This window comes from Mobula birostris, chromosome 12 (genome assembly GCF_030028105.1).
Source record: "Mobula birostris isolate sMobBir1 chromosome 12, sMobBir1.hap1, whole genome shotgun sequence".
NCBI lineage: Eukaryota > Metazoa > Chordata > Chondrichthyes > Myliobatiformes > Myliobatidae > Mobula > Mobula birostris.
The window spans coordinates 57,939,542-57,959,340 of record NC_092381.1 but is presented as its reverse complement, the minus strand read 5'-3'; the positions used below and the strand labels follow the sequence as shown (position 1 = coordinate 57,959,340).

General features: G+C 40.1%; 1 protein-coding gene across 1 annotated transcript in view; it reads right to left on the bottom strand.

Annotated features, from left to right (window-relative positions):
- ankrd13c (ankyrin repeat domain 13C) overlaps positions 1 to 19,799 on the bottom strand; it is a 76,838-nt gene that overhangs the window by 30,790 nt on the left and 26,249 nt on the right. The window contains exons 3-5 of the mRNA XM_072273836.1: positions 16,965 to 17,069; positions 14,314 to 14,399; positions 7,654 to 7,699 (exon numbers count right to left, since the gene is read on the bottom strand). Coding sequence (XP_072129937.1) covers positions 7,654 to 7,699; positions 14,314 to 14,399; positions 16,965 to 17,069 — 237 coding nt within the window. The remainder of the gene's footprint in view (positions 1 to 7,653; positions 7,700 to 14,313; positions 14,400 to 16,964; positions 17,070 to 19,799) is intronic.

The window sequence follows — 19,799 nt, the reverse complement described above, 5'->3', positions numbered from 1 at the left end:
TTTTGGTCCTGTCCTACTTTGAAAACTTTTTGGAAAGACATTTTTAATATTATCTCAAAAGGTATTGAATACAGATATTTCTCCCCATCCTATTACTGCTATCTTTGGATTACCTAAAACTTCCAGTAATTTTTTCTCTTCAACCTGTAGAATGATTGCATTTCTTATACATCTTTTTGCCTTTAAAATGTATTTTACAACATTGGAAGGAGATTAATGCCCCAACTACGTTTTTTTGGTTTTCTCAGATGATACGATGTTTAAATTTGGAAAAAATCAGAAGTAATCTTTATGATACTTCAGTTAAATTTGAACAGACCTGGAGATCTTTTATTCAACATTTTCATTTAATGTAACTTTTTTTTTCTCTTTGACCATATTTACATTCCCTTCTTGCTTTTTAACTGTTTTTAATGGAGGTCGGGTTTGAGGACGTGATTGTTTTAAGTTGTTTAAGGCTACTTGATACCTAGTTAGCCCATCGCTTTGCTTTGCTTTTTAGATTAGTTGCACGGTGGGGGTTTTTTTGGGGTCTTTTTTTGGGTTTTTTCTTCTCTTTATTGATATATATGGAAAATTAGTATACTATTATATTACCTCGTTATCTTATAACTAAACTGCACTGTTTGTACTACTGTTTTTGTGTATTAATATCTCTTGTAAATTTATATCACAACAGTGTATTAGTTTCTACGTTTTACCTTTTGTGTACTAATTCAATAAAAAGATTTAAAAAGAAAAGAAAGGAAGAAAGAAAACATGTCTGCATCAGTGTTATCTTGTATTTCCATACAACGTTACATTAGTCTGTTACACATCTATTGTCAGAGAAGTACTAGCATAAATAGGTAAACTACCTTCATACGAGCAAGGACAGAAAACAGGGCAAAGTGAATATACTTATTTATTCAGTAAGCTATGGGTCAAAGTATTTGGTGAGTACATTTATAACTCTTCTAGCTTCAGTCTCGTTGCCGTCTGTTCTGAAATTGTTAGGTTGTGTGGGGGGGTTGCTTTCAAGAAAACAATGAAATGCCGCGCTGCCGCCATCTGTTCCGGCACATCATGACAGTGTTTTTAAATAGTCAAAAAAGCTCACTTTACAATTTAACTCTCACGCCGTTCACACCAACTGTGCGTTATAACAGCCGTCCGGCAGTACCAAGCAGTACCAAGCAGAAGCAGAAAAAGCATTGTTGTTGTGGTGTTGACATGACAGCATTTCAAAATATCTCAGTTTACCCCATCCACACTACAACGCGCAACAACCATTTTCAACTTTATACGCTCTGGAGAGTGTTTTAGGAAAGCTCCGTTTTTGGGGATGAAAATGCCGTTTCAATGTGGACGGAGGGTCAAAACAAAGAGAAAAATCTTTGTTTTCAAAATTATTCGGCGTAGCGGGATGTAGCCTAATGCAGCACCCATTTGAACTCTAGACCTAATCTGTTCCCATACCTCCTGGCACTGCATTACATACTCCAACTTTACCAGAAACCTCCATTCCAAGTTCAAGTTCTCTGGCTCTTGGCCTTCCCATTAATTAGAACAGTTACTTTCTTTCCTGTCTGTCTATACTCCATTTGATCCCCTACTACCACCTGTATTCTTAGAAGAACAGAATCAGAATAAAGTTTATCACTGACACGTCATGAAATTTGTTGTTTTGCAGCAGCTCAGTGCAAGATATAAAATTATGATAAATCACAATAATCAAATAAGTAAAGCACAAAAAGAACAGCGAAGTAGTGTTCACAGATTCATTGACTGTTTAGAAATCTGATGGTGGAGAAGAAACCATTTCTAAAACATTGAGTGTGGGCTTTCAGCCTTCTGTACCTCTTCCTCAATAGTAGTTACAAGAAGGCAGCATGTCCCAGATGGTGAAGGCCCTTAATAATGGATGCTACTTTCTTGAGGCATCGTCTTTTCAAGACGTCCTCGACCATGCTGAGAGCTCTATCCATGATGGAGCTGGCTTAGTCGACAACCCTCTGTAACCTCTTGTGATCCGATCCTGCACATTGGAGCTTCCATAGCAGGCACTGACACAACCAGTTAGAATTCTCTCCATGGTACATCCGTAGAAATTTGTTAAAATCTTTGGTGACATACCTAACCACCTCAAACGCCTAATGAGGTCAGGCTGCTGGCATGCCTACTTTGCGATAGTACTAGTATTAGGTCCAGGATAGATCCTCTGAAGCCCAGGACCTTGAAGCTGCTCACCCTTTCCACCGCTACCACCTCAATATGAACTGGTGTGTGTTCTCCTAACCTCCCCTTCCTGAAGTCCACAATTAATTCCTTGGTCTTGTTGATGTGTCCAAGGCTGTTGAGGCACCACTTAACCAGCCAATTTATCTCACTCCTGTACACCACTTCGATACCATCTGAGATTCTACCAACGTTAGACTGTTGACTGTTAATTTGCACTGACTGTGGTCTACCTAAAAGGAAATAAAATTGCAGTAAGGCATACAGAGGCCCTGGAATTGGAGCTTGTTGATAGGGTGTTGGTGTCGAACGCTGAGCTGTAATCAATAAATAATAGCTGAATACACATTTAGATGCTGCAAAGCTGAGTGAAGAACCAGAAAGATTAAGTCAACATAGACCTGTTGTAGTGGAGGGCAAATTGCTACAGATCTACATTCTTCCTTAAGCAGGAGTTAACCCTAGTTATGACTGATTCTTCAAAGCATTTCATCCCAGTAGATGTGAGGTCTACCAGGCAACAGTCGATGAGGCAGTGCACCTTGCTCTTCTTGGGCACTGACATGACAGATGCCCTAATCAAGCAAGAGGAAACCTCAACTGCAAACAGAGGTTGAAGATGTCAATGAATATTCCAGCCAGCTGGTTGGCATAGGTTTTCAGTACCCTGCCAGATAGACAGACAATGTTGTGCCTTTAAGATGGGTTATTCAAGAAGAATAACCAGGGAACTACATGCTGATGAGCCCAACATCAGTGGTGGAAAAGTTACTCGAATAGATGGACATCATCTACCAGCACTTAAAAAGGCAAGGGCTGAATCTCTGATCAAGTTTCCCTTTAAGAGGTGTACTTTTAAACCATTCTAACAAACTGCTAATTTTACAATACCCTGAAGGATTCAGTGAACTCAATTCTTAGGATACAGGTGATGGAACTTTTAAGTGGATGAAAGTAAAACTTTACGACTCTAAGTGAGACTGAAATGCTGAGGTGTAAAACCTCCTCTACCCAATATTTTGTTAGCAAATGTACAGTCACAGTAGGATAAAATTGAGGACCAAATGGTAAGATTGCTGTAATGGAGGGAAACAAGGGATTGCTGCATTCTATGTTTCACGGAGGCATGGTTCACTCCGGCCAAGCCACTTATGTCAGTAAGACCCAAGGGCTTCTCAATACACTGGATGGACTGGACTGCAGATTTGAAGAGGGCAAAAAGTAGGGGGTCTGTGTTTCATGATAAACTCTTTGTGGTGCTCAGACATAGTGGTCTTGTTGCACTCTTGTTCCTCCAATCTGGAACATCCAAAAGCCTGTTCTACTTACCAAGAGAGTTCTCCTCCGTGATCCTGACTGCAGTTTACATACCACCAATGGCCAATGGTAAACAAGCTCAAGGTATTCAGTACAGTGGTAAGCAAACAAGAAACAGCCTACGCTGATACCGCTGATAGGCTTGTTTGAAGAAATCTCCGCCCAATTATTATCAGCACATCACCAGCAGCACAAGCAGTCCCAACCAACTCGATCACTGTTATACTACAATTAGGAACGCCTATCTAGATCCATCCCTAGATCACATACTGGGAAATCTAACAATCTGGCTGTCCACCTTTTATCTGTATACAGGCAAGGGATAAAGAGCAAGGCTCCAGAAGTAAGGACAACGAAGAAGTGTTCATGAGAGGAAGAACAGCAGCTATGGAACTGCTTTGAGTCACTGGACTGAGCCGTGTTCAAGGACTCAGACTCTGAACAAATATGCCACTGTTGTCATAGACTTTATAAAGTCAGTCATGGACGAGTGCATCCCCACAATATCATTTCGAGTCTTCCTCAACCAGAAGCCCTGGATAAACCAAGAATTTCAAAATCTCATGAAGGCTAGATCAGTGGTGTTCGGATCTGGTGACCAAGTAGAAGAGATTCAGGTACGACCTGCATAAAGCCATCTCACATGCAATTCCGGACTAAACTGGAATCAGAGGATGCTCAATGGCTGTGGCACAACTTGAATGCCATCACCTCCTCCAAAGTAAGACCAAGTGATATCTTCCGGTTTAAGATGGCACTGGTGAAGCACAGCGACTTCCTGGCAGCAAACAACTATTACTTTATTAATCACAGCTTCTCAAAAATGATCACTGCAATCAATAGCCTGTAATGTCCCTTTTGAAAAAGAGCTTTGGAACTGCCTGCAAACCTGGCATTCTTGTGGTGTGAATGGAAGTCTTGAAGGTGCAAGATGGTTATGGCATGGCGTGTATGGGTCGAATTGAGGCAACGGGGCCTAGGCCCAAGAGCAGGAAACAAGCCGATGTTTGACTGCTGGGGCAGACTTGGAGGCGATTGGAAGCAGCAGAACCGAGGTGAAGCAGAGTTGAGTCGGCAGAGTCCTGGCTTGAGAGAAAGGAACAAGTCAAGATATGACAGATTTAAGCATTAGGCCAAATTGGAAGGGTTGGGTATGGGTCAAATCGAGGCGGTGGGTCCCGATCGCGGTAGAGTATCGAAGCGGCAAGGCCCAGATCTGAGGGCAAGGGATGACCTGCTGTTTGGCTGATTTAAGTGCTGAAGGAGGAGGAGGTCAGGGTGTTGTGGCCAGAGGTGAGGGATGGACCAGTGTACAGTTCGCTGCTCCATGAGATTTATTTGTCTCTGCTCTAAACTGAGGCTGTGGCCTGCAACTAACTGACTCCTGGATCGACTGTGACTGGCTTCGTGGCTGTGGACCCACTTTCATTAACTTCAATTCTGAATGTTATTTGCTTTCTTTTATAGGTTGTATATAGTCCACATCCTTTGATAAGAAATGTACTTCAAACTTTGATACGCGGTGGAAAGTACACTGACTGGTTGTATCAAGGCCTGGTAGGGAAACACCAATGCCCTTGAATGGAAAAGCCCACAAGAAATAGTGAATACAACCCAGTCCATCATGGGTAAAGCCCTCCCCACACTGAGCACATCTACAAGGAGTGCTGTTGCAGGAAAGCAGCATTCATCAAGAACCCCCACAACCCAGGCTATGCTCTCTTCTCAGAGCTACCATCAGGAAGGAGAAATAGGCGCCTCAGGACCCATATCACCAGGTTCAGGAACAGTTATAATATACCCCACAACCATCAGGCTCTCGAACCAAAGTGAATAATCTCACTCAACCTCAATCACACTATTACCGAACTGTTCTCACAGCCTATGAACTCAATTTCAAGGACTCTTCATATCAGGTTCAAGATTTATTGCTTATTTATTATTATCTTTACATTTTGCATTTGCGCAGTTTGTCGTATTTGGCACACTGGTTGTCTGTCTTGTGTGCAGTTTTTCATTGATTTTATTGCATTTTTTTGTATTTACTGTGAATTCCCACAAGAAAATAAATTTTAAAGTTGTATATGGTGACATACAGATAAATAGATAGACACTTTATTGATCCCAAAAGTAATTAGTGTCAGAGTAGTATTACAAGTGCACTGATATACAAACGTTAGAAGAGAAGGAAGAAATAATACAAAAAAAAGTTACATGTAACAGTCTAACAGGATGGGGTTATCACTTCCCTGGCTGCAGGCTGACTCATTATAGAGCCTAATGGACAAGGGTAAGAATGACCTCATATAGCACTCTTTGGAACAGCACAGTTGTCTTACAAATGTAGTTTATTACTAAAAGTGCTCCTCTGTTAAGCCAAGGTGGCATGCAGAGGGTGAGAAACATTGCCAGGATTTTCCAGAGGGTCTTTTGAGCCTGTTGGCATAACCTGTGTTGATGTCATTGCCCCAACAGACCACCACATAGAAGATTGTACTGGCAACAACAGACTGGTAGAACATGTGAAGGAGAGGCCTGCATACTCCAAAGAACCTCACTCTCCTCAGAAAGTAGAGGCGATTCTGGCCCTTCTTGTACACAGCCTCTGTGCTGATACTCCACTCAAGTGGGTCATCCAGATGCACCCCCAGGTACTTGTACGTCCTCACCATCAATAGTAATAGTGAGCAGTGCAGGCTTAGTCTTCCTAAAGTCCATCATCATCTCCTTTGTCTTCTGATGTTGAGCTGCAGATGGTTCAGCTTGCACCATTTGACAAAGTACATGTACTTTAATAATGAATTTACTTTGAACTTTGATTAGGGACAGTCATCATGGCTTTCATCACGAATTTGGTGTGTTTTTTTTAAATAAAAGGTGACCAAGATGATTGATGAAAGCAAGGTGGTAGATGCAACTACATGGACTTTCGCAAGTTTTGACAAGGTCCCACGTGATAGGTTGATCTGAATGTTAGATCAGGGATCAGGGTAAGATGGTCAACTGGATATAAAATTGGCTTGCTGGAAGTCAGAGTTGGTGGAAGGTGACTTTTCAGATTGGAAGTCTGATCAGCAGTGTCCTGCAGGGTGTTGGGTTCATTGCAGTTCATCGTCTATTAATGATTCTGGATGAGAATGTAGGTGGCATGGTTAGGTGATTTGCAGATGACACTAAATTAGTGGAATAGTGGGCAGTGAAGAAGGTTATTTAAGATTACAATGGGATCTAGATAAATTTGGAAAATGAGCTAAAGGAATGTTAGGTGGAATCTAACTTTGGCAAATGTGAAGTGTTGCTTTCTTACAAGAATAATAGGTTAAATCAGAACAGGGCCCAATGCTATAGAACAGCTAGAACAAGGGGTATAAGTATACCAGGGTTACCAAGACTAGAGGGTTTGAATTACCTGAAGAGACTGAATACACTGGGGCTTTTCCCCCCGTAGAGTGTAGAAGCATGAGGAGTAACCTTTGAGGTATATAAAAACATGAGGGGCATAGATAAACAACTGTCACATCTTTTTTTCAGGGCAGGGAATCTAAAACTGGAAGGCATAAGGTTAAGATGAAAGGGGAAAAATTTAAGAAAACCCTGGGGAAACTTCCACACAGGGTGATGGACATGTGGAACATGCTACCAGAGGAAGTGCTAAAGGTGGATACAACTACATTTAAATGGCATTTAGAAAAGAACATGAATACAGCAAGTAAAAAGGATACTGGCCAAACATAGGCAACTAGCTTAGGTAGACAACTTGGTTGGTATAGATGAAGTGCCCATTTCCAAGTTGAGTATCTCAGTGATAATCTGGCTGCAGCTGAATATTATACTCCAGTAGCAACTGAACAAATGCTTTGAAGATTTATCATGATCAGCTACTTTTAATTAACTGACTTGTTGTTTCCTTTTTTAAAAAAATGAAGCCAGGTATCCTGCTGTTCATTTTAATATTTGTTTCCTTTTTCAGAAATGTTTCCTCTATTGTATCCTACCGTTCATGATTTAATATTTAATATTTGCAAACTGCAAAACAAATATATTCCACACAATAATTCTAAGCATGTTAGAATATTAATAATACATTTTAAAAGTACAGAAAATATACAAATCACTTACCCCAGCTTTGAAAATCCCAGTGAAGCTCTAAGTAAAAATCTCCCAGCTAAAAGAGATAAAAGCAATGTTACCTGTTAAGTAACAAATTTATTATCTTTTTCATTTGTGAATAGGGGAAACTTAAGATTGCCTGCCATCATTGTATGTCAATTTACTATCATGTTTTGAGCTATAGCATTCAATACGTTTATTTAGTAGTTCTCCAATTTGCAAATTAAGAGTGCTCAGAAGCAACCTGAATCATGCCATTGATAACAATTAATTTACTGAGAAGAAAGCAAAAGTACTGATAAAATTGCTCTACCAAAAACCAGCAAAGATTAGATTGTTGACTAGCACCCTTCTTGTACCTTAATGATTCTAAAGCATTAGAATAGAGAGACAATAAAAGTTAAACAGAAAATACTGCAGCACTCATCTGGTCTAACAGCATCTGTGGAAAGAGAAACAGTTGATAGTTCAGGTTCAAGACCCTTCATCATACCTGGGAGAAGTTTTTTTTAATAGCAGAGAAAGAGAAAGATGAGTAGAAAAAGGGAATATCTCCCAGTTGATTTCTTTTTTTGTTGCAAATGGCCTGACTGAGATACACCAACAAGTTATACTAACTGAGTGAAGTTAAAAACAGTGCAGTTTTACAGGGGAAGCAAGACAGAAAGCTGGAGTATGTAAACAAGTTTTTAAGTGGCATAACTTAAGCTACACTGCTGTTCTCCATGTACACTCATGCCAGAATCTGTTCTAACTCCATCAACAAGATGATATCACTGTAGTGGTCTACATCTCAAATAATGATGGTTTGGAGTACAGAAAGGAGATAAGAAAGTTTAGCAACATGGTGTCATGACAATAACCCTTGTCTCAATGTCAACAAAAGTGCTGGTCATTGACTTCAGAAAGGGAGTGGCGCACATAAGCCAGTCTAAATCAACAGTGTAAAGGTTTACGGGGTTGAGTGCTTCACGTTCTTAGGTGTGAATAATATCAATACCCTGCCCGGTCCAACCATGTTGATGTCACTGCAAAAAATAACTTACTAACGTTCTGGATGCATAATGGCTTGAAATGGCAACTGCTCTGCATGCGTTCGCAAGGAACTGCAGAGTTGTGGATACAACTCAGCACATCACTAGAACCAGCTTTCTCCTCGATGGACTCTTGTCTATAGTTCTTGCTGCCTCAGTAAAGCAGCCAGCATAATCAAGACACCAAACCGAGACATTCTCTCTTCTTTCCTCTCTCATCAGGAAGAAGATACAAATGCCTGAAAGCACATACCATCAGACTCAAGGACAGCTCCTATTCCACTGTTATCAGATTCTCGAATGGACCTAATGTATAATAGTTGGACTCTTGGCCTCAGTCTACCTCATGAACTTGCACTTTGTTTTCCTGCACTACGCTTTTACAGTAACTTTTACACTTTACTCTGCATTGTTATTGTTATACCTCAATGCACTGTATAATGCATTGATCTGTATAAGCAGTATGCAAGACAGGCTTTCACTGTACCTGGGTACATGAAATAATAAACCAATGCAACAGGTTAATAAAGCATATGGAATTCTGGGCTTTATAAGAGTACAATAGCCAGGAAGTCATACAAAATGCATAAATTATTTGTTCAACACCACCTGATATATTGCATCTAATTACATACACCATAGTCCAGGGTATACAAAGGTTGAAACAGCTAGAGTAATTCCCCCTATAGTATGTCAAGCCAAGACAAAAAAAGAGGACATAAAATTCCAGAAAAGACAGGCTCACATCAAATGGAAAAATTACAAGAGATGACCCGAGAGTGGACAGATATTCAGTATTTATAATACAGTTTGACAGGATGATCAAAAGGGAATTGGACACATCACACAGGAAAAAAGATAACTGGCAGGAGAACAGTACCAACTGAAATGCTCTTGTTGTAGAAACACTGCACTGAGCTGTTCTCTCTTTAGTGACTATAATGATTTTTCTCAACTGCCTGAACCCAATGTCAATTATTTCAAGTTTCAGGTACATTAAACAAATGTACAGACTTATCAAATCATTCATTTAATACCTATTTTTTGTCTTTTCATTAAACAATCCGCTTGACCCACAGATGGAGTTGCCTGGTAAAACTGAGAAAAACTGAAGCAAACCCTAAGACAGTAGGATAGGAAGAGAATGTGAAAGAAATATACTAATCTAACTTCCTGTAAGTTTTTTAAAATGACCTTTCCAGCAGCGTACACATTTATTAACATTCCAGCACAAGGGTGTTACTGGCAAGCAAGTATTTATAGCACATCTCTAAATGTCCCTAAGGTAGGTGGTGAGCGAACAATCTGAACAGCTGGAGTCCTTCTGAAGGTACTTCAACAATGCTTTTAGGAAGGGTGTGCCAGGATTTAGACCCAGAAACAAAGCAGTGGCAAAATATTTCCAAGTAGGAATCAGGCTTAATATTACTATCCTACATGTGAAATTTGTCTTGTGGCAGCGACAGTGCAAAAACAGAATTACTACAAACTACAAAATAAATAAATCCTGCAAACAAAAAATGACTGAAGTGGTGTTTAGGTACTGTTGATGACAGAGGGAAGAAGCTGCTCCTGAATCACTGAAAGTGGGTCTGAAAATAGTAATGATGAGAAAAGGGCAAGTACTGGATATTGAGGGTTGCATCCTTCTTGAGGCACTGCCTTCAAAATATTCTTCAGGATGGGAAGGGTTGTGTCAGTGATGGAATCTACAATCTTCCTCACCTTTTGTGATCCTGTGCATTGGAGACTCCATATCGGACTCTGCTGCAACCAGTTAGAATGCTCTCCATCATACACCTATGCAAAGGATCTTTGGTGACAACTCACATCTCCACAAACTCCTAACAAAACTGAGTTCATTGGCATGACATGTTTGTAATTGCAAGTCAGAAAGATATGCAATTTAGAGGGCAATATGCATGTGGTGACTGGGATTCTCATGTGGCTGAAGTGCTTGTCCCTCACTGGTCAGAATTTTCAGGTGCCACAGCAGCTAAAGCTAGTAAATATATACATTTTGCAGGTGGTACGCATTGCAGCAACTAGGCACCAGTAGTGGATGCAAATGTTTTGGATGATGGATGACGTGTCAAAGAAAAAAAAAAGTTTGCTAGATGGTGTGACTTAAAAAGTTGAGTGAAAGAAATTATTAACATTAAAAATAATAAATCAAAATTATTAAAATATTAAACTATATTCATTTGACTTGGTACTGGAAAATTAATTACAGCCTCATAACATCATCTCCCCATTCAACATAGACATCTTCTATGCCTTTAGATGTTAGTTTGATGTTGTGTCACCAACTGTACTTCAATGAACTACCATTTAAAAATATTTTCCTAACAAAGAACAGAATTAATTTCCTCCCCCACCCCAAAGTAATCTCGTTTCATGGTGTATTATATTAAGTATTCAGCTCTAAAGAATAATGAAAGGAGCCAAATTTGAAAACCAAATGATTATAAATACTTACCAACAGTGCTAAGCCTTTACTGGTATCAATACTGGATTTTTTGATCATATTTAAACACAATGTTTTATATTTAGCTTAGAACTATAAAGTTTCTAGGTCAGCCCCAAACTGAAAACCTGTTCATTAAATTTCTGTGCTCAATGTGAGGAACTTATTCGGTCTTATTCGAGCATCTTGTGCACCCTGTAATTAGAAATACATTAAAGGGCTATGGCTGCTAATTGGATTCTTTAGTAGGTGAAAATGTTTCTGCAAGGAAAAGCAAGCTTCCATTCTTTTGGACCAAAGAGGAAACATTAAAATTAAAATACACAAGTAAAAATATTAATATTTTAGTAGCTAGTGAGTTGCATCCTCAGCTAATAAACAGGTAACCAATAAACATTGGACTATTGACTTAAAGATGAAAGGCATTCCTAGACAGTGTAAAGGTAGTGCGATAGTTGTTAATAAGGATAGCGATAGTGAAGTAGATTTGGATAATCCATCATATTGGAGTTCGCAAATTTCATGAGGATGTGTCCAAGCGTATTGGTCAGGAATGTGTTGTATCATTAGTAATATGGCAGGTGATCACCTCAGTACGAGATTTTAGTTTGTCATTTTCTGAATCAGAGTCAGGTTTAATATCACTATGTTGTGAAATTTGAGGAAGCAGCACAATGCACAAAAAAAGTGAGGTAATGTGCATGGGTTTATTGTCCATTCAGAGATGAAGCTGTTCTTTTATTGTATTGGAATATGTCAAAGGTAGAAATAATACTATTTTAGATAAAGTTGTGGATATTTTATTAACACAAGTGAAAATGATTCAAAGGTGAATTATAAAAGCAGTGTTGTTAGCAAGAAGGTGAAGAAGTTGAATGGTTTTAATTCTAATGATAAAAGAGAGGAGCTAGGAAGAAGAGTAAAGAAACACCAGCATGGACATACCCATGGCCATTGTTCCATGGTTATGGATAGCCTAAAAGAGAATCTTAAATCTTGTTCTGCGATTTTTAAAGAAAAAAGTAGATATTAGTAAATGTAGCCCAAGCTTATCACAGGCTAATAATGACAATCTTAAAGGCTCTTGTGGCAGGTGAGAGTTGAAACCTTTTCAACTGCGTTTTTTTTTTTAAAAAAAGGGACACTGCTGCTAAATAGGGCAGCATGCCTCTGAATAGAATACATAAACTGGCCATGTTAGCTAGAATATATTCTTACTGGGGTTGATGAGGTAAAATTACAACCAGTGTCAAGAACAGGCACATACTTATTCCAAAGTTGGACGATCCAATTATGTGTCAAAAAAATTGAGCAGTTCAAGTTCAATTGTCATTCAACCATACAGGAAAACAGCCAAGTGAAATAATTATTCCTCCAGGGCCAAGGTGCAAAACACAGTACACAACAGCACACAACACATATAGTTACAAGAGCAAAAAAGCATATAGTCATGAACAAAATATAGCCCAAATCCCTGAGTAGCAGGTCAACAGATTGACAGTGCATAGGATATTGTCCTAGTTCAGTTTGTCTTCCACTTGACACCAGCACCAACAGGAGGAGACAGCCATCAACCTAGAATGGATGCCAGCACGCCAACAGAAGCCTCTGCTCTCTTGCACACTGCCTCGGCATCTCCTCTCCTGGGTGGCTGAAACAGGTAGGCCAAGGCACAAGGGTCTGGTTTGGAAAACAACTGAGGCAATGCAACTTCTCTGCAGGTCTCGCCAATAAATCAATAAATTGAATATGTCAAAAGGGTCTTCCAATCGCAATAAAAATATCGAAGACAATCATTTGCACCATTTGTTGGACCATGCACTGCCTCGACACAACAAGCCCAGGCAATACCAGTATGCATTTCCATCACTATCGAGCGACACAATGATGGGTAGACCTGTAGTACTTGATGTTCCTAATATCTTACTGTATTGTGATCATAAAAAATATGTAAATGACAAGCAATTACACCTTTGGTTGGAGCAGGAAAGGCTGCTGCAACCATGCACATCGCCATCTTATCAGAATATTACCACAGTATGCATACTGTGATATTGAGTCAATATCTTTTGAGTGCATTTTCTAAAATTCCAGCTAAAACATTGGCAGAATCTACCATCCCTACAGTCAGATGGAAAAGATTCATTGTGGCTACTCCAAATGAATGAAAATATAGCTATTCTTAATCATCTGATGTCAGAGGTCAAGAGGAATGAAAACGATTTAGCAGTCATTTTGATTGACTTAGCCAAAGATTCTGACCGTCAGTCAAAAGCTAAATTTTAATGTTTTAGTTAGGACTAATTAGTTAATCTAGTTTTGGATTGGTATATTGCTAAACATTACAGTAATATATAATAAAATAGTGCAAAAAGCAAAATAGTGAGGATCCATTGCCATCTTGAGGGGAGTTAAGCAGGATGACCTAATTTCTTCTATTTAACACAGCCATTCTATTATGTTCTGTAGACAGGGATAGATACAAATTCAATTTGGAGATAATTGTTATTATAGAATGAGTTACTTATTAATGAATGAAATTAATAGGCATTAAGTAACCTCAGGTCAGCTGTTGACAACATCACTCATAGGGCAGCAGTCCGCAACCACTGGGCCACAGATCGGTACCGGGCCGCAAAGCATGTGCTACCAGCCGCGAGGAAACGACATGATTTGGTGATATGAGTCAGCTGCACCTTTCCTCATTCCCTGTCATGCACTGTTGAGCTTGAACACACGAGGTCATTAAGCACGCGTCATCCATGTCAGTGCAGGAAGATCAACTCCTCGAGCTTGCAAATGACGACGGGCTGAAAAGTAAGTTTGACATAACATCTCTGCCAGCATTCTGGATCAAAGTCAAGGCTAAATATCCTGAGTTAGCCAAGAAAGCACTGAAAACACTGTTTCCATTTCCAACATATCTCTGCAATGAATGCAACGAAAACTAAATTGCGGAAGTTTCCAAATCAACAGTTAGGCTTCCATTTAATCTCAAAGGTTTTACCACATTTCTAGCCACTGTCATTTATAATATCTAAATGAACAAACATCCCACAAGTAAAAATATCTGACATTCTTAACAAGAGCAATAATGTAAAATTAGCCTCACTTACAACATTAAAATCGTCTCGCCAACATAAACATTTCAAAATTTTCATAACTTACCTCTTTTAGAGCTTTGAGTAATCGAGGTCGTTTCTCCTCTACATTTTCTCTTGACTGTTGCTTAAGTTTTCGCAACAAAGCTGTAACTATACGTAAACCACAAAAACAAATTAGATTAGCAACGCAACGAACCTTGTTTGCTTGACATTAAACTTTTCAGAGACTTTCAGATTAAGATCTCCCTCTCCGATTTCATAACATTGTTGACTGGCAATCAGGTATGTGGATTACTAACACTGTCCCCACACATCTTGGAAAGCTATTTAAAGCACACCATAACTTACATGGCCGGAAGTCCATTGTAACATTTCATAAAGTTACAACGATTTTTGTCAGTTTTAGCAGCTTTTCCTCTTTCACCTGGTATTAAGTTCTTTCATGCTACCTTGTCACCCATCCTCATCGGCCTACAATTGTTTACAAAGACAATGAAACTAAGTAGGTCCCTACATACATTAAAAATGTTCCATCCAATTAAAATTACTTAACTAATTAATTCATTGCAGAACAATTTAGTGTCAGTATTCTGTTGAAAGCCATTCTAAAGCAACTTCAAATTTAAATGTGTGAACTTGCTAAAAGTAACACAGTTACACACAAAAATGAAAGAGGAACTCAGCAGGTCAGGCAGCAACTATGGAGGGAAACGAACAGTCTCCTCACCATCAAGGACATCTTCAAAAGGCAGCATCGATCATGAAGGACACTCACCATCCAAGCCGTGCCCTATTCTCACTGCTACCATCAGAGAGGGGGGTAATTCATAGAAATTTTTACGTATTGCATTGTAATGCTGCCACCAAACAACAAATTTCGTGACATTATGTCAGTGATAATAAACCTGATTTTTATTTTGACAGGAAATAGTTGAGTCCAGGTGAGAGGGGAAAAGGTAGGTAGGCGGCGTAGGGGGCAATGAAATGGAATGATGTGAGAAACTTGGCTATAGGTCAAAGAAGCAAAAAGCTGAAGAAGGAGGAATCTCAGAGAGGACCGTAGATCATGGAATAAAGGGTAGGGGGTGGGGAACCAGAGGAAGTGATGGCCAGGTCATGAAGGCAAGAGAGGGGAAGAAAACAGGTGAGAGTGCCACTGGGATGAGAAAAAAGAACAAAAGAGGGATGGGGTTACTGAAAGTTATAGAAATCTATTTTCTGTCGTCAGGTTGTAGGCTACCAAATAGAATGAGTGGTTGCTTCTCCAGTCTGTGTCTGGCCCCATCATGGGAGTAGAGGAGATTGTGTATAGACATATATATCATAGACAGCAGTGGATTAAGTGAAGGTGTTTGATATGCAGCAGTCCCCAATCTGAGTCGAGTCTCACTGATGTAGAGGCCACCACACCAGATGCAATAGATGACCCCAAATCGCATGTAAAGCACCACTTCACCTGGAAGGATTATTTTGGGCTATGAGTAATGCTGAGAGAGGTGGTGTAGAGGCAGATGCAGCACTTAGCAAAGTTGCAGTGAAGAGGGACATCAGTGAGGAGGGATGAGAAGATAAGGGAGTTGCAGAGAAAGCCATCCCTTCAGAAAGCAGAGGTGAGGGGAGTAGAAGGGAAAGATTTGTGTGGTGTTGGAATCTCTTTGGGGGGTGGGGTGGGGGAGGATCATTGTCAAAAGTTTTGCTGTCTGCCACAATATCCAGGATCTTCCAGTAGTTTGGATATGTCTGGCCAGGACCTCCTCTACTGCCATGAAATCAGAAGCAGGTTGAAGGAGCAACACTTTATGTTCCATTTTGGTAGTCTCCAAGTTAATGGCATGAACACTGATTTCTCCCACCCCACCTTTGTTTTCCCTCATCAAGGAGGTCATTGCATCCTTTCTCATCCCCCACCCTCACAACCTACCCATCACCCCTCTATGGTTCCCCACCCTCCTTCCCTTCACTACTGTCCTCTCCAATTAGATATCTTCAGCTCTTTGCCTCTTCAACCCATCATCTTCTAGCTTCCCACATCATTCCCTTCCATCCCTCTCCCCCACCACCTACATTCCCTCCTCATCTGAACTCGCCCATTTCTTGCAGTTTGTGTTCGTTCCCCTACCTTTTTATTTTGGCTTCTGCTCCCTTCGCTTTCAATCCTGATGATGGGTCTCACCCTGAAATGTCAACTGTATGGATGCTGATGATCTGCTGAATTCTTCGAGCATTTTGTGGGTATTGCTCAAGAATTCCAGCATCTACAGAATCTCGTGTCAGCAGCAACAGTCTGCTGTTCAGAGAATCTCAGAATCTGATTTGCCCAACATCTAAACTCAGCATTATTCAAAGACTGCAAGGCCTGATGTAATTTAATTTACAATAGTGGGAGATAGAAGATGGAGATTTCCTTTGTGGCAGGCAAGTTTACTCAATGCATTAAGGCTTTATACTAGAATTGATCAAACTACACAAGTTAATGGTCCTATAATGTCAATTGCATAAAAAGCAACTTGGTTACAATGTTGTAGAGATTATATATCAACTGATTTTCTTCAACTATTTGTTTTTCTATAGTCCAATATAAAGAATTTAACAGCTAATAACTATACAGAATGCCAAATTATCCATCTTTTGAACATTCACAGACAGAATGGGAGGGAGTAGTAATAATACATTATGTAGTAATCCAAACTCGCTTAAAAGGAAAAACATCCATACTCATTTGTCGGTCGCCATAGCTGATGGCTTCTGCTAGAGGGCTCCATCCCTGAGCATTTTTCACCTTTACAAGCGCGTTGTGAGCTAAAAGTAAATGGGCACACTCTGAAAATGAAAAAGAAATGAGTCAAGCTACAATGATATTTTCCAGCTTCACATGAATGGCAAATATTCACTCGCACTATTCATTACTTTCAATTTAAAAGAATGGAACCACAAAAGTATTTCAGTTTAAATATATAAAAAGCGGTTCAACGCATCTAGCGATGTTTAAGTATATGCATGTCTTTCAGATTAAGGGTGCATAATACAGAGGAAACTAAAGTCTGTGTGGTGTGTTGATGTGACATGCCACAAAAGAAGACAACATTCAACAATTAGAAGAATGAAGAACTATATAAAAAGTAAATAAATAGACAATAGGTGCAGGAGTAGGCCATTCAGTCCTTTGAGCCAGCACCGCCATTCACTGTGATCATGGCTGATCATCCATAATCAGTACCCCGTTCCTGCCTTCTCTCCATATCCCTTGACTCCACTATCTTTAAGAGCTCTATCTAACTCTTTCTTGAAAGCATCCAGAGAATTGGCCTCCACTGCCTTCTGAGGCAGAGCATTCCACAGATCCACAACTCTCTGGGTGAAAAAGTTTTTCCTCAACTCTGTTCTAAATGGTCTACCCCTTATTCTTAAACTGTGGCCTCTGGTTCTGGACTCCCCAACATCAGGAACATGTTTCCTGCCTCTGGCATGTCCAATCCCTTAATAATCTTATATGTTTCAATCAGATCCCCTCTCATCCTTCTAAATTCCAGTGTATACAAGTTCAGTCGCTCCAATCTTTCAACATATGACAGTACCGCCATCCCGGGAGTTAACCTTGTGAACCTACGCTGCGCTCCCTCAATAGCAAGAATGTCCTTCCTCAAATTTGGAGACCAGAACTGCACACAATACTCCAGGTGTGGTTTCACCAGGGCAATTCATAATTGCAGAAGGACCTCTTTGCTCCTATACTCAACTCCCCTCATTATGAAGGCCAACATGCCATTAGCTTTCTTCACTGCCTGCTGTACCTGCATGCTTACTTTCAGTGACTGATGAACAAGGACACCTAGATCTCGTTGTACTTCCCCTTTTGGGGAAACTTGATTAGAGTACATACGAGGAATAAACTGTGGTTTAAAGTGTTTAAGGTGGCTTAAGGAGTTAAGTGTTTCAGATGACTGATATTAATAGCCTGTTACATCCCTTTCAGAACTACTTGTATAACCTGGCATTTTTGTGGTGTGAACTGAAGTTTTATAAGTGGAGGATGGTTGTGCTGTGGCATGTGCGGGCCAAATTAAGGTGACAGAGGCTCTAATTGTTTCCTAATACCGTACATGAAAATGTACATGACAAACAAAGCTAATCCTTCATTTGTTAACTCCCAACACAAATTAACATATTATCAATCAAATCGACAATTTCAATGAAACAAAACAGTAAAGCTATGAGAAGGAGATAAGACAAAGTTTCAGTTCAAACTTCCAGGTTAACTTTCAGTTGGGATGAGACATGCAGACAAAATCTATCATAAATGTCTTTGATGATTCATTGCCCAATGAACTTAGTGCCTTTTATGCACACTTTGAAAAGGAAAATATACTACAACTATGCGAATCACTGCAGCACCTGGCAACCTTGTGATATCAGTCTCTGAGGCATCATTTAAGAGGGTGAACTGTTGCAAGACATCAGGCCCCAAGGGTGCACCCGGCAGGACGGCTGGAATGTTCAAGGACATCTTCAGTCACTCACTGCTGCAGTCAGAGGTTCTCAGCTGCTTCAAAAGGGCATTAATCATACTGGTACCCAAGAACAGCAGAGTGCCCTGCCTCAAAGACGATTGTCCAGTAGCATTCACATCTACTTTGAGGGGTTGGTTATGGCCAGCATTAATTCCTGCCTGAGCAAAGACCTGAACCCTCTGCACCTTGCCTACCCTAACACCAGGTCTAAAGTGGATGCAATCTCACAGGCTCTCCATTTGGCCTTGGACCACCTGGACAATAAGAATAACCACATCAGGCTGCTGTTTAATAATTACAGCTCAGCACTAATTAACAAACTTCAAAACCTGTGTCTCCGTACCCAGAACTGGATCCTTAACTTCCTCATTAGGAGATTGATCAGTGCGGATTGGAAATAACAAGTCCTCCTCGCTTATCATCAACAGGTGCAACTCAAGGGTGCATCCTTAGCTCACTGCTCTTCTCTGTACACTCATGACTGTGTGGCTGAGCACAGCTCAAACTGCACCTATAAATTCACCAATGACACCAGTGTTGTGACAGAATTGGCGACGAGGCATACAGAAATGAGATAATTTGATTGGGAGAGTGCTGTCACAACAACAACCTTGCACTCAATGTCAATAAGACTAAGGAATTGATTGTGGACTTCAGGAAGGGGAAGTCTAGAGAACATACATTAGTCCTCATTGAAGGGTCAGCAGTGGAAGGGGTGAGCTGCTTCAAGTTCCTGGGTGCCAATATCTCAGATGATCAATTGTGGGCCAACTATATTGACACTATTACAAAGATACACCAATAGCTATATTTCATTAGGAGTTTGAGGAGATTTGGTATGTCCCTAAAGACGCTAGCAAATTTCTACAGATGTGCTGCAGAGAGCATGGGTGCAGCACTGTTCAGTATTGAGGCACCAATGCACAGGACAGGAAAAAGCTGAAAAGGGTTTCAGTCTTAGCAGTTCCATCATGGGCACTAGCCTCCCACCATCGTGGATATTTTCAAAAGTGATGCCTCAAGGTGGCAGCAACAAGGAGAA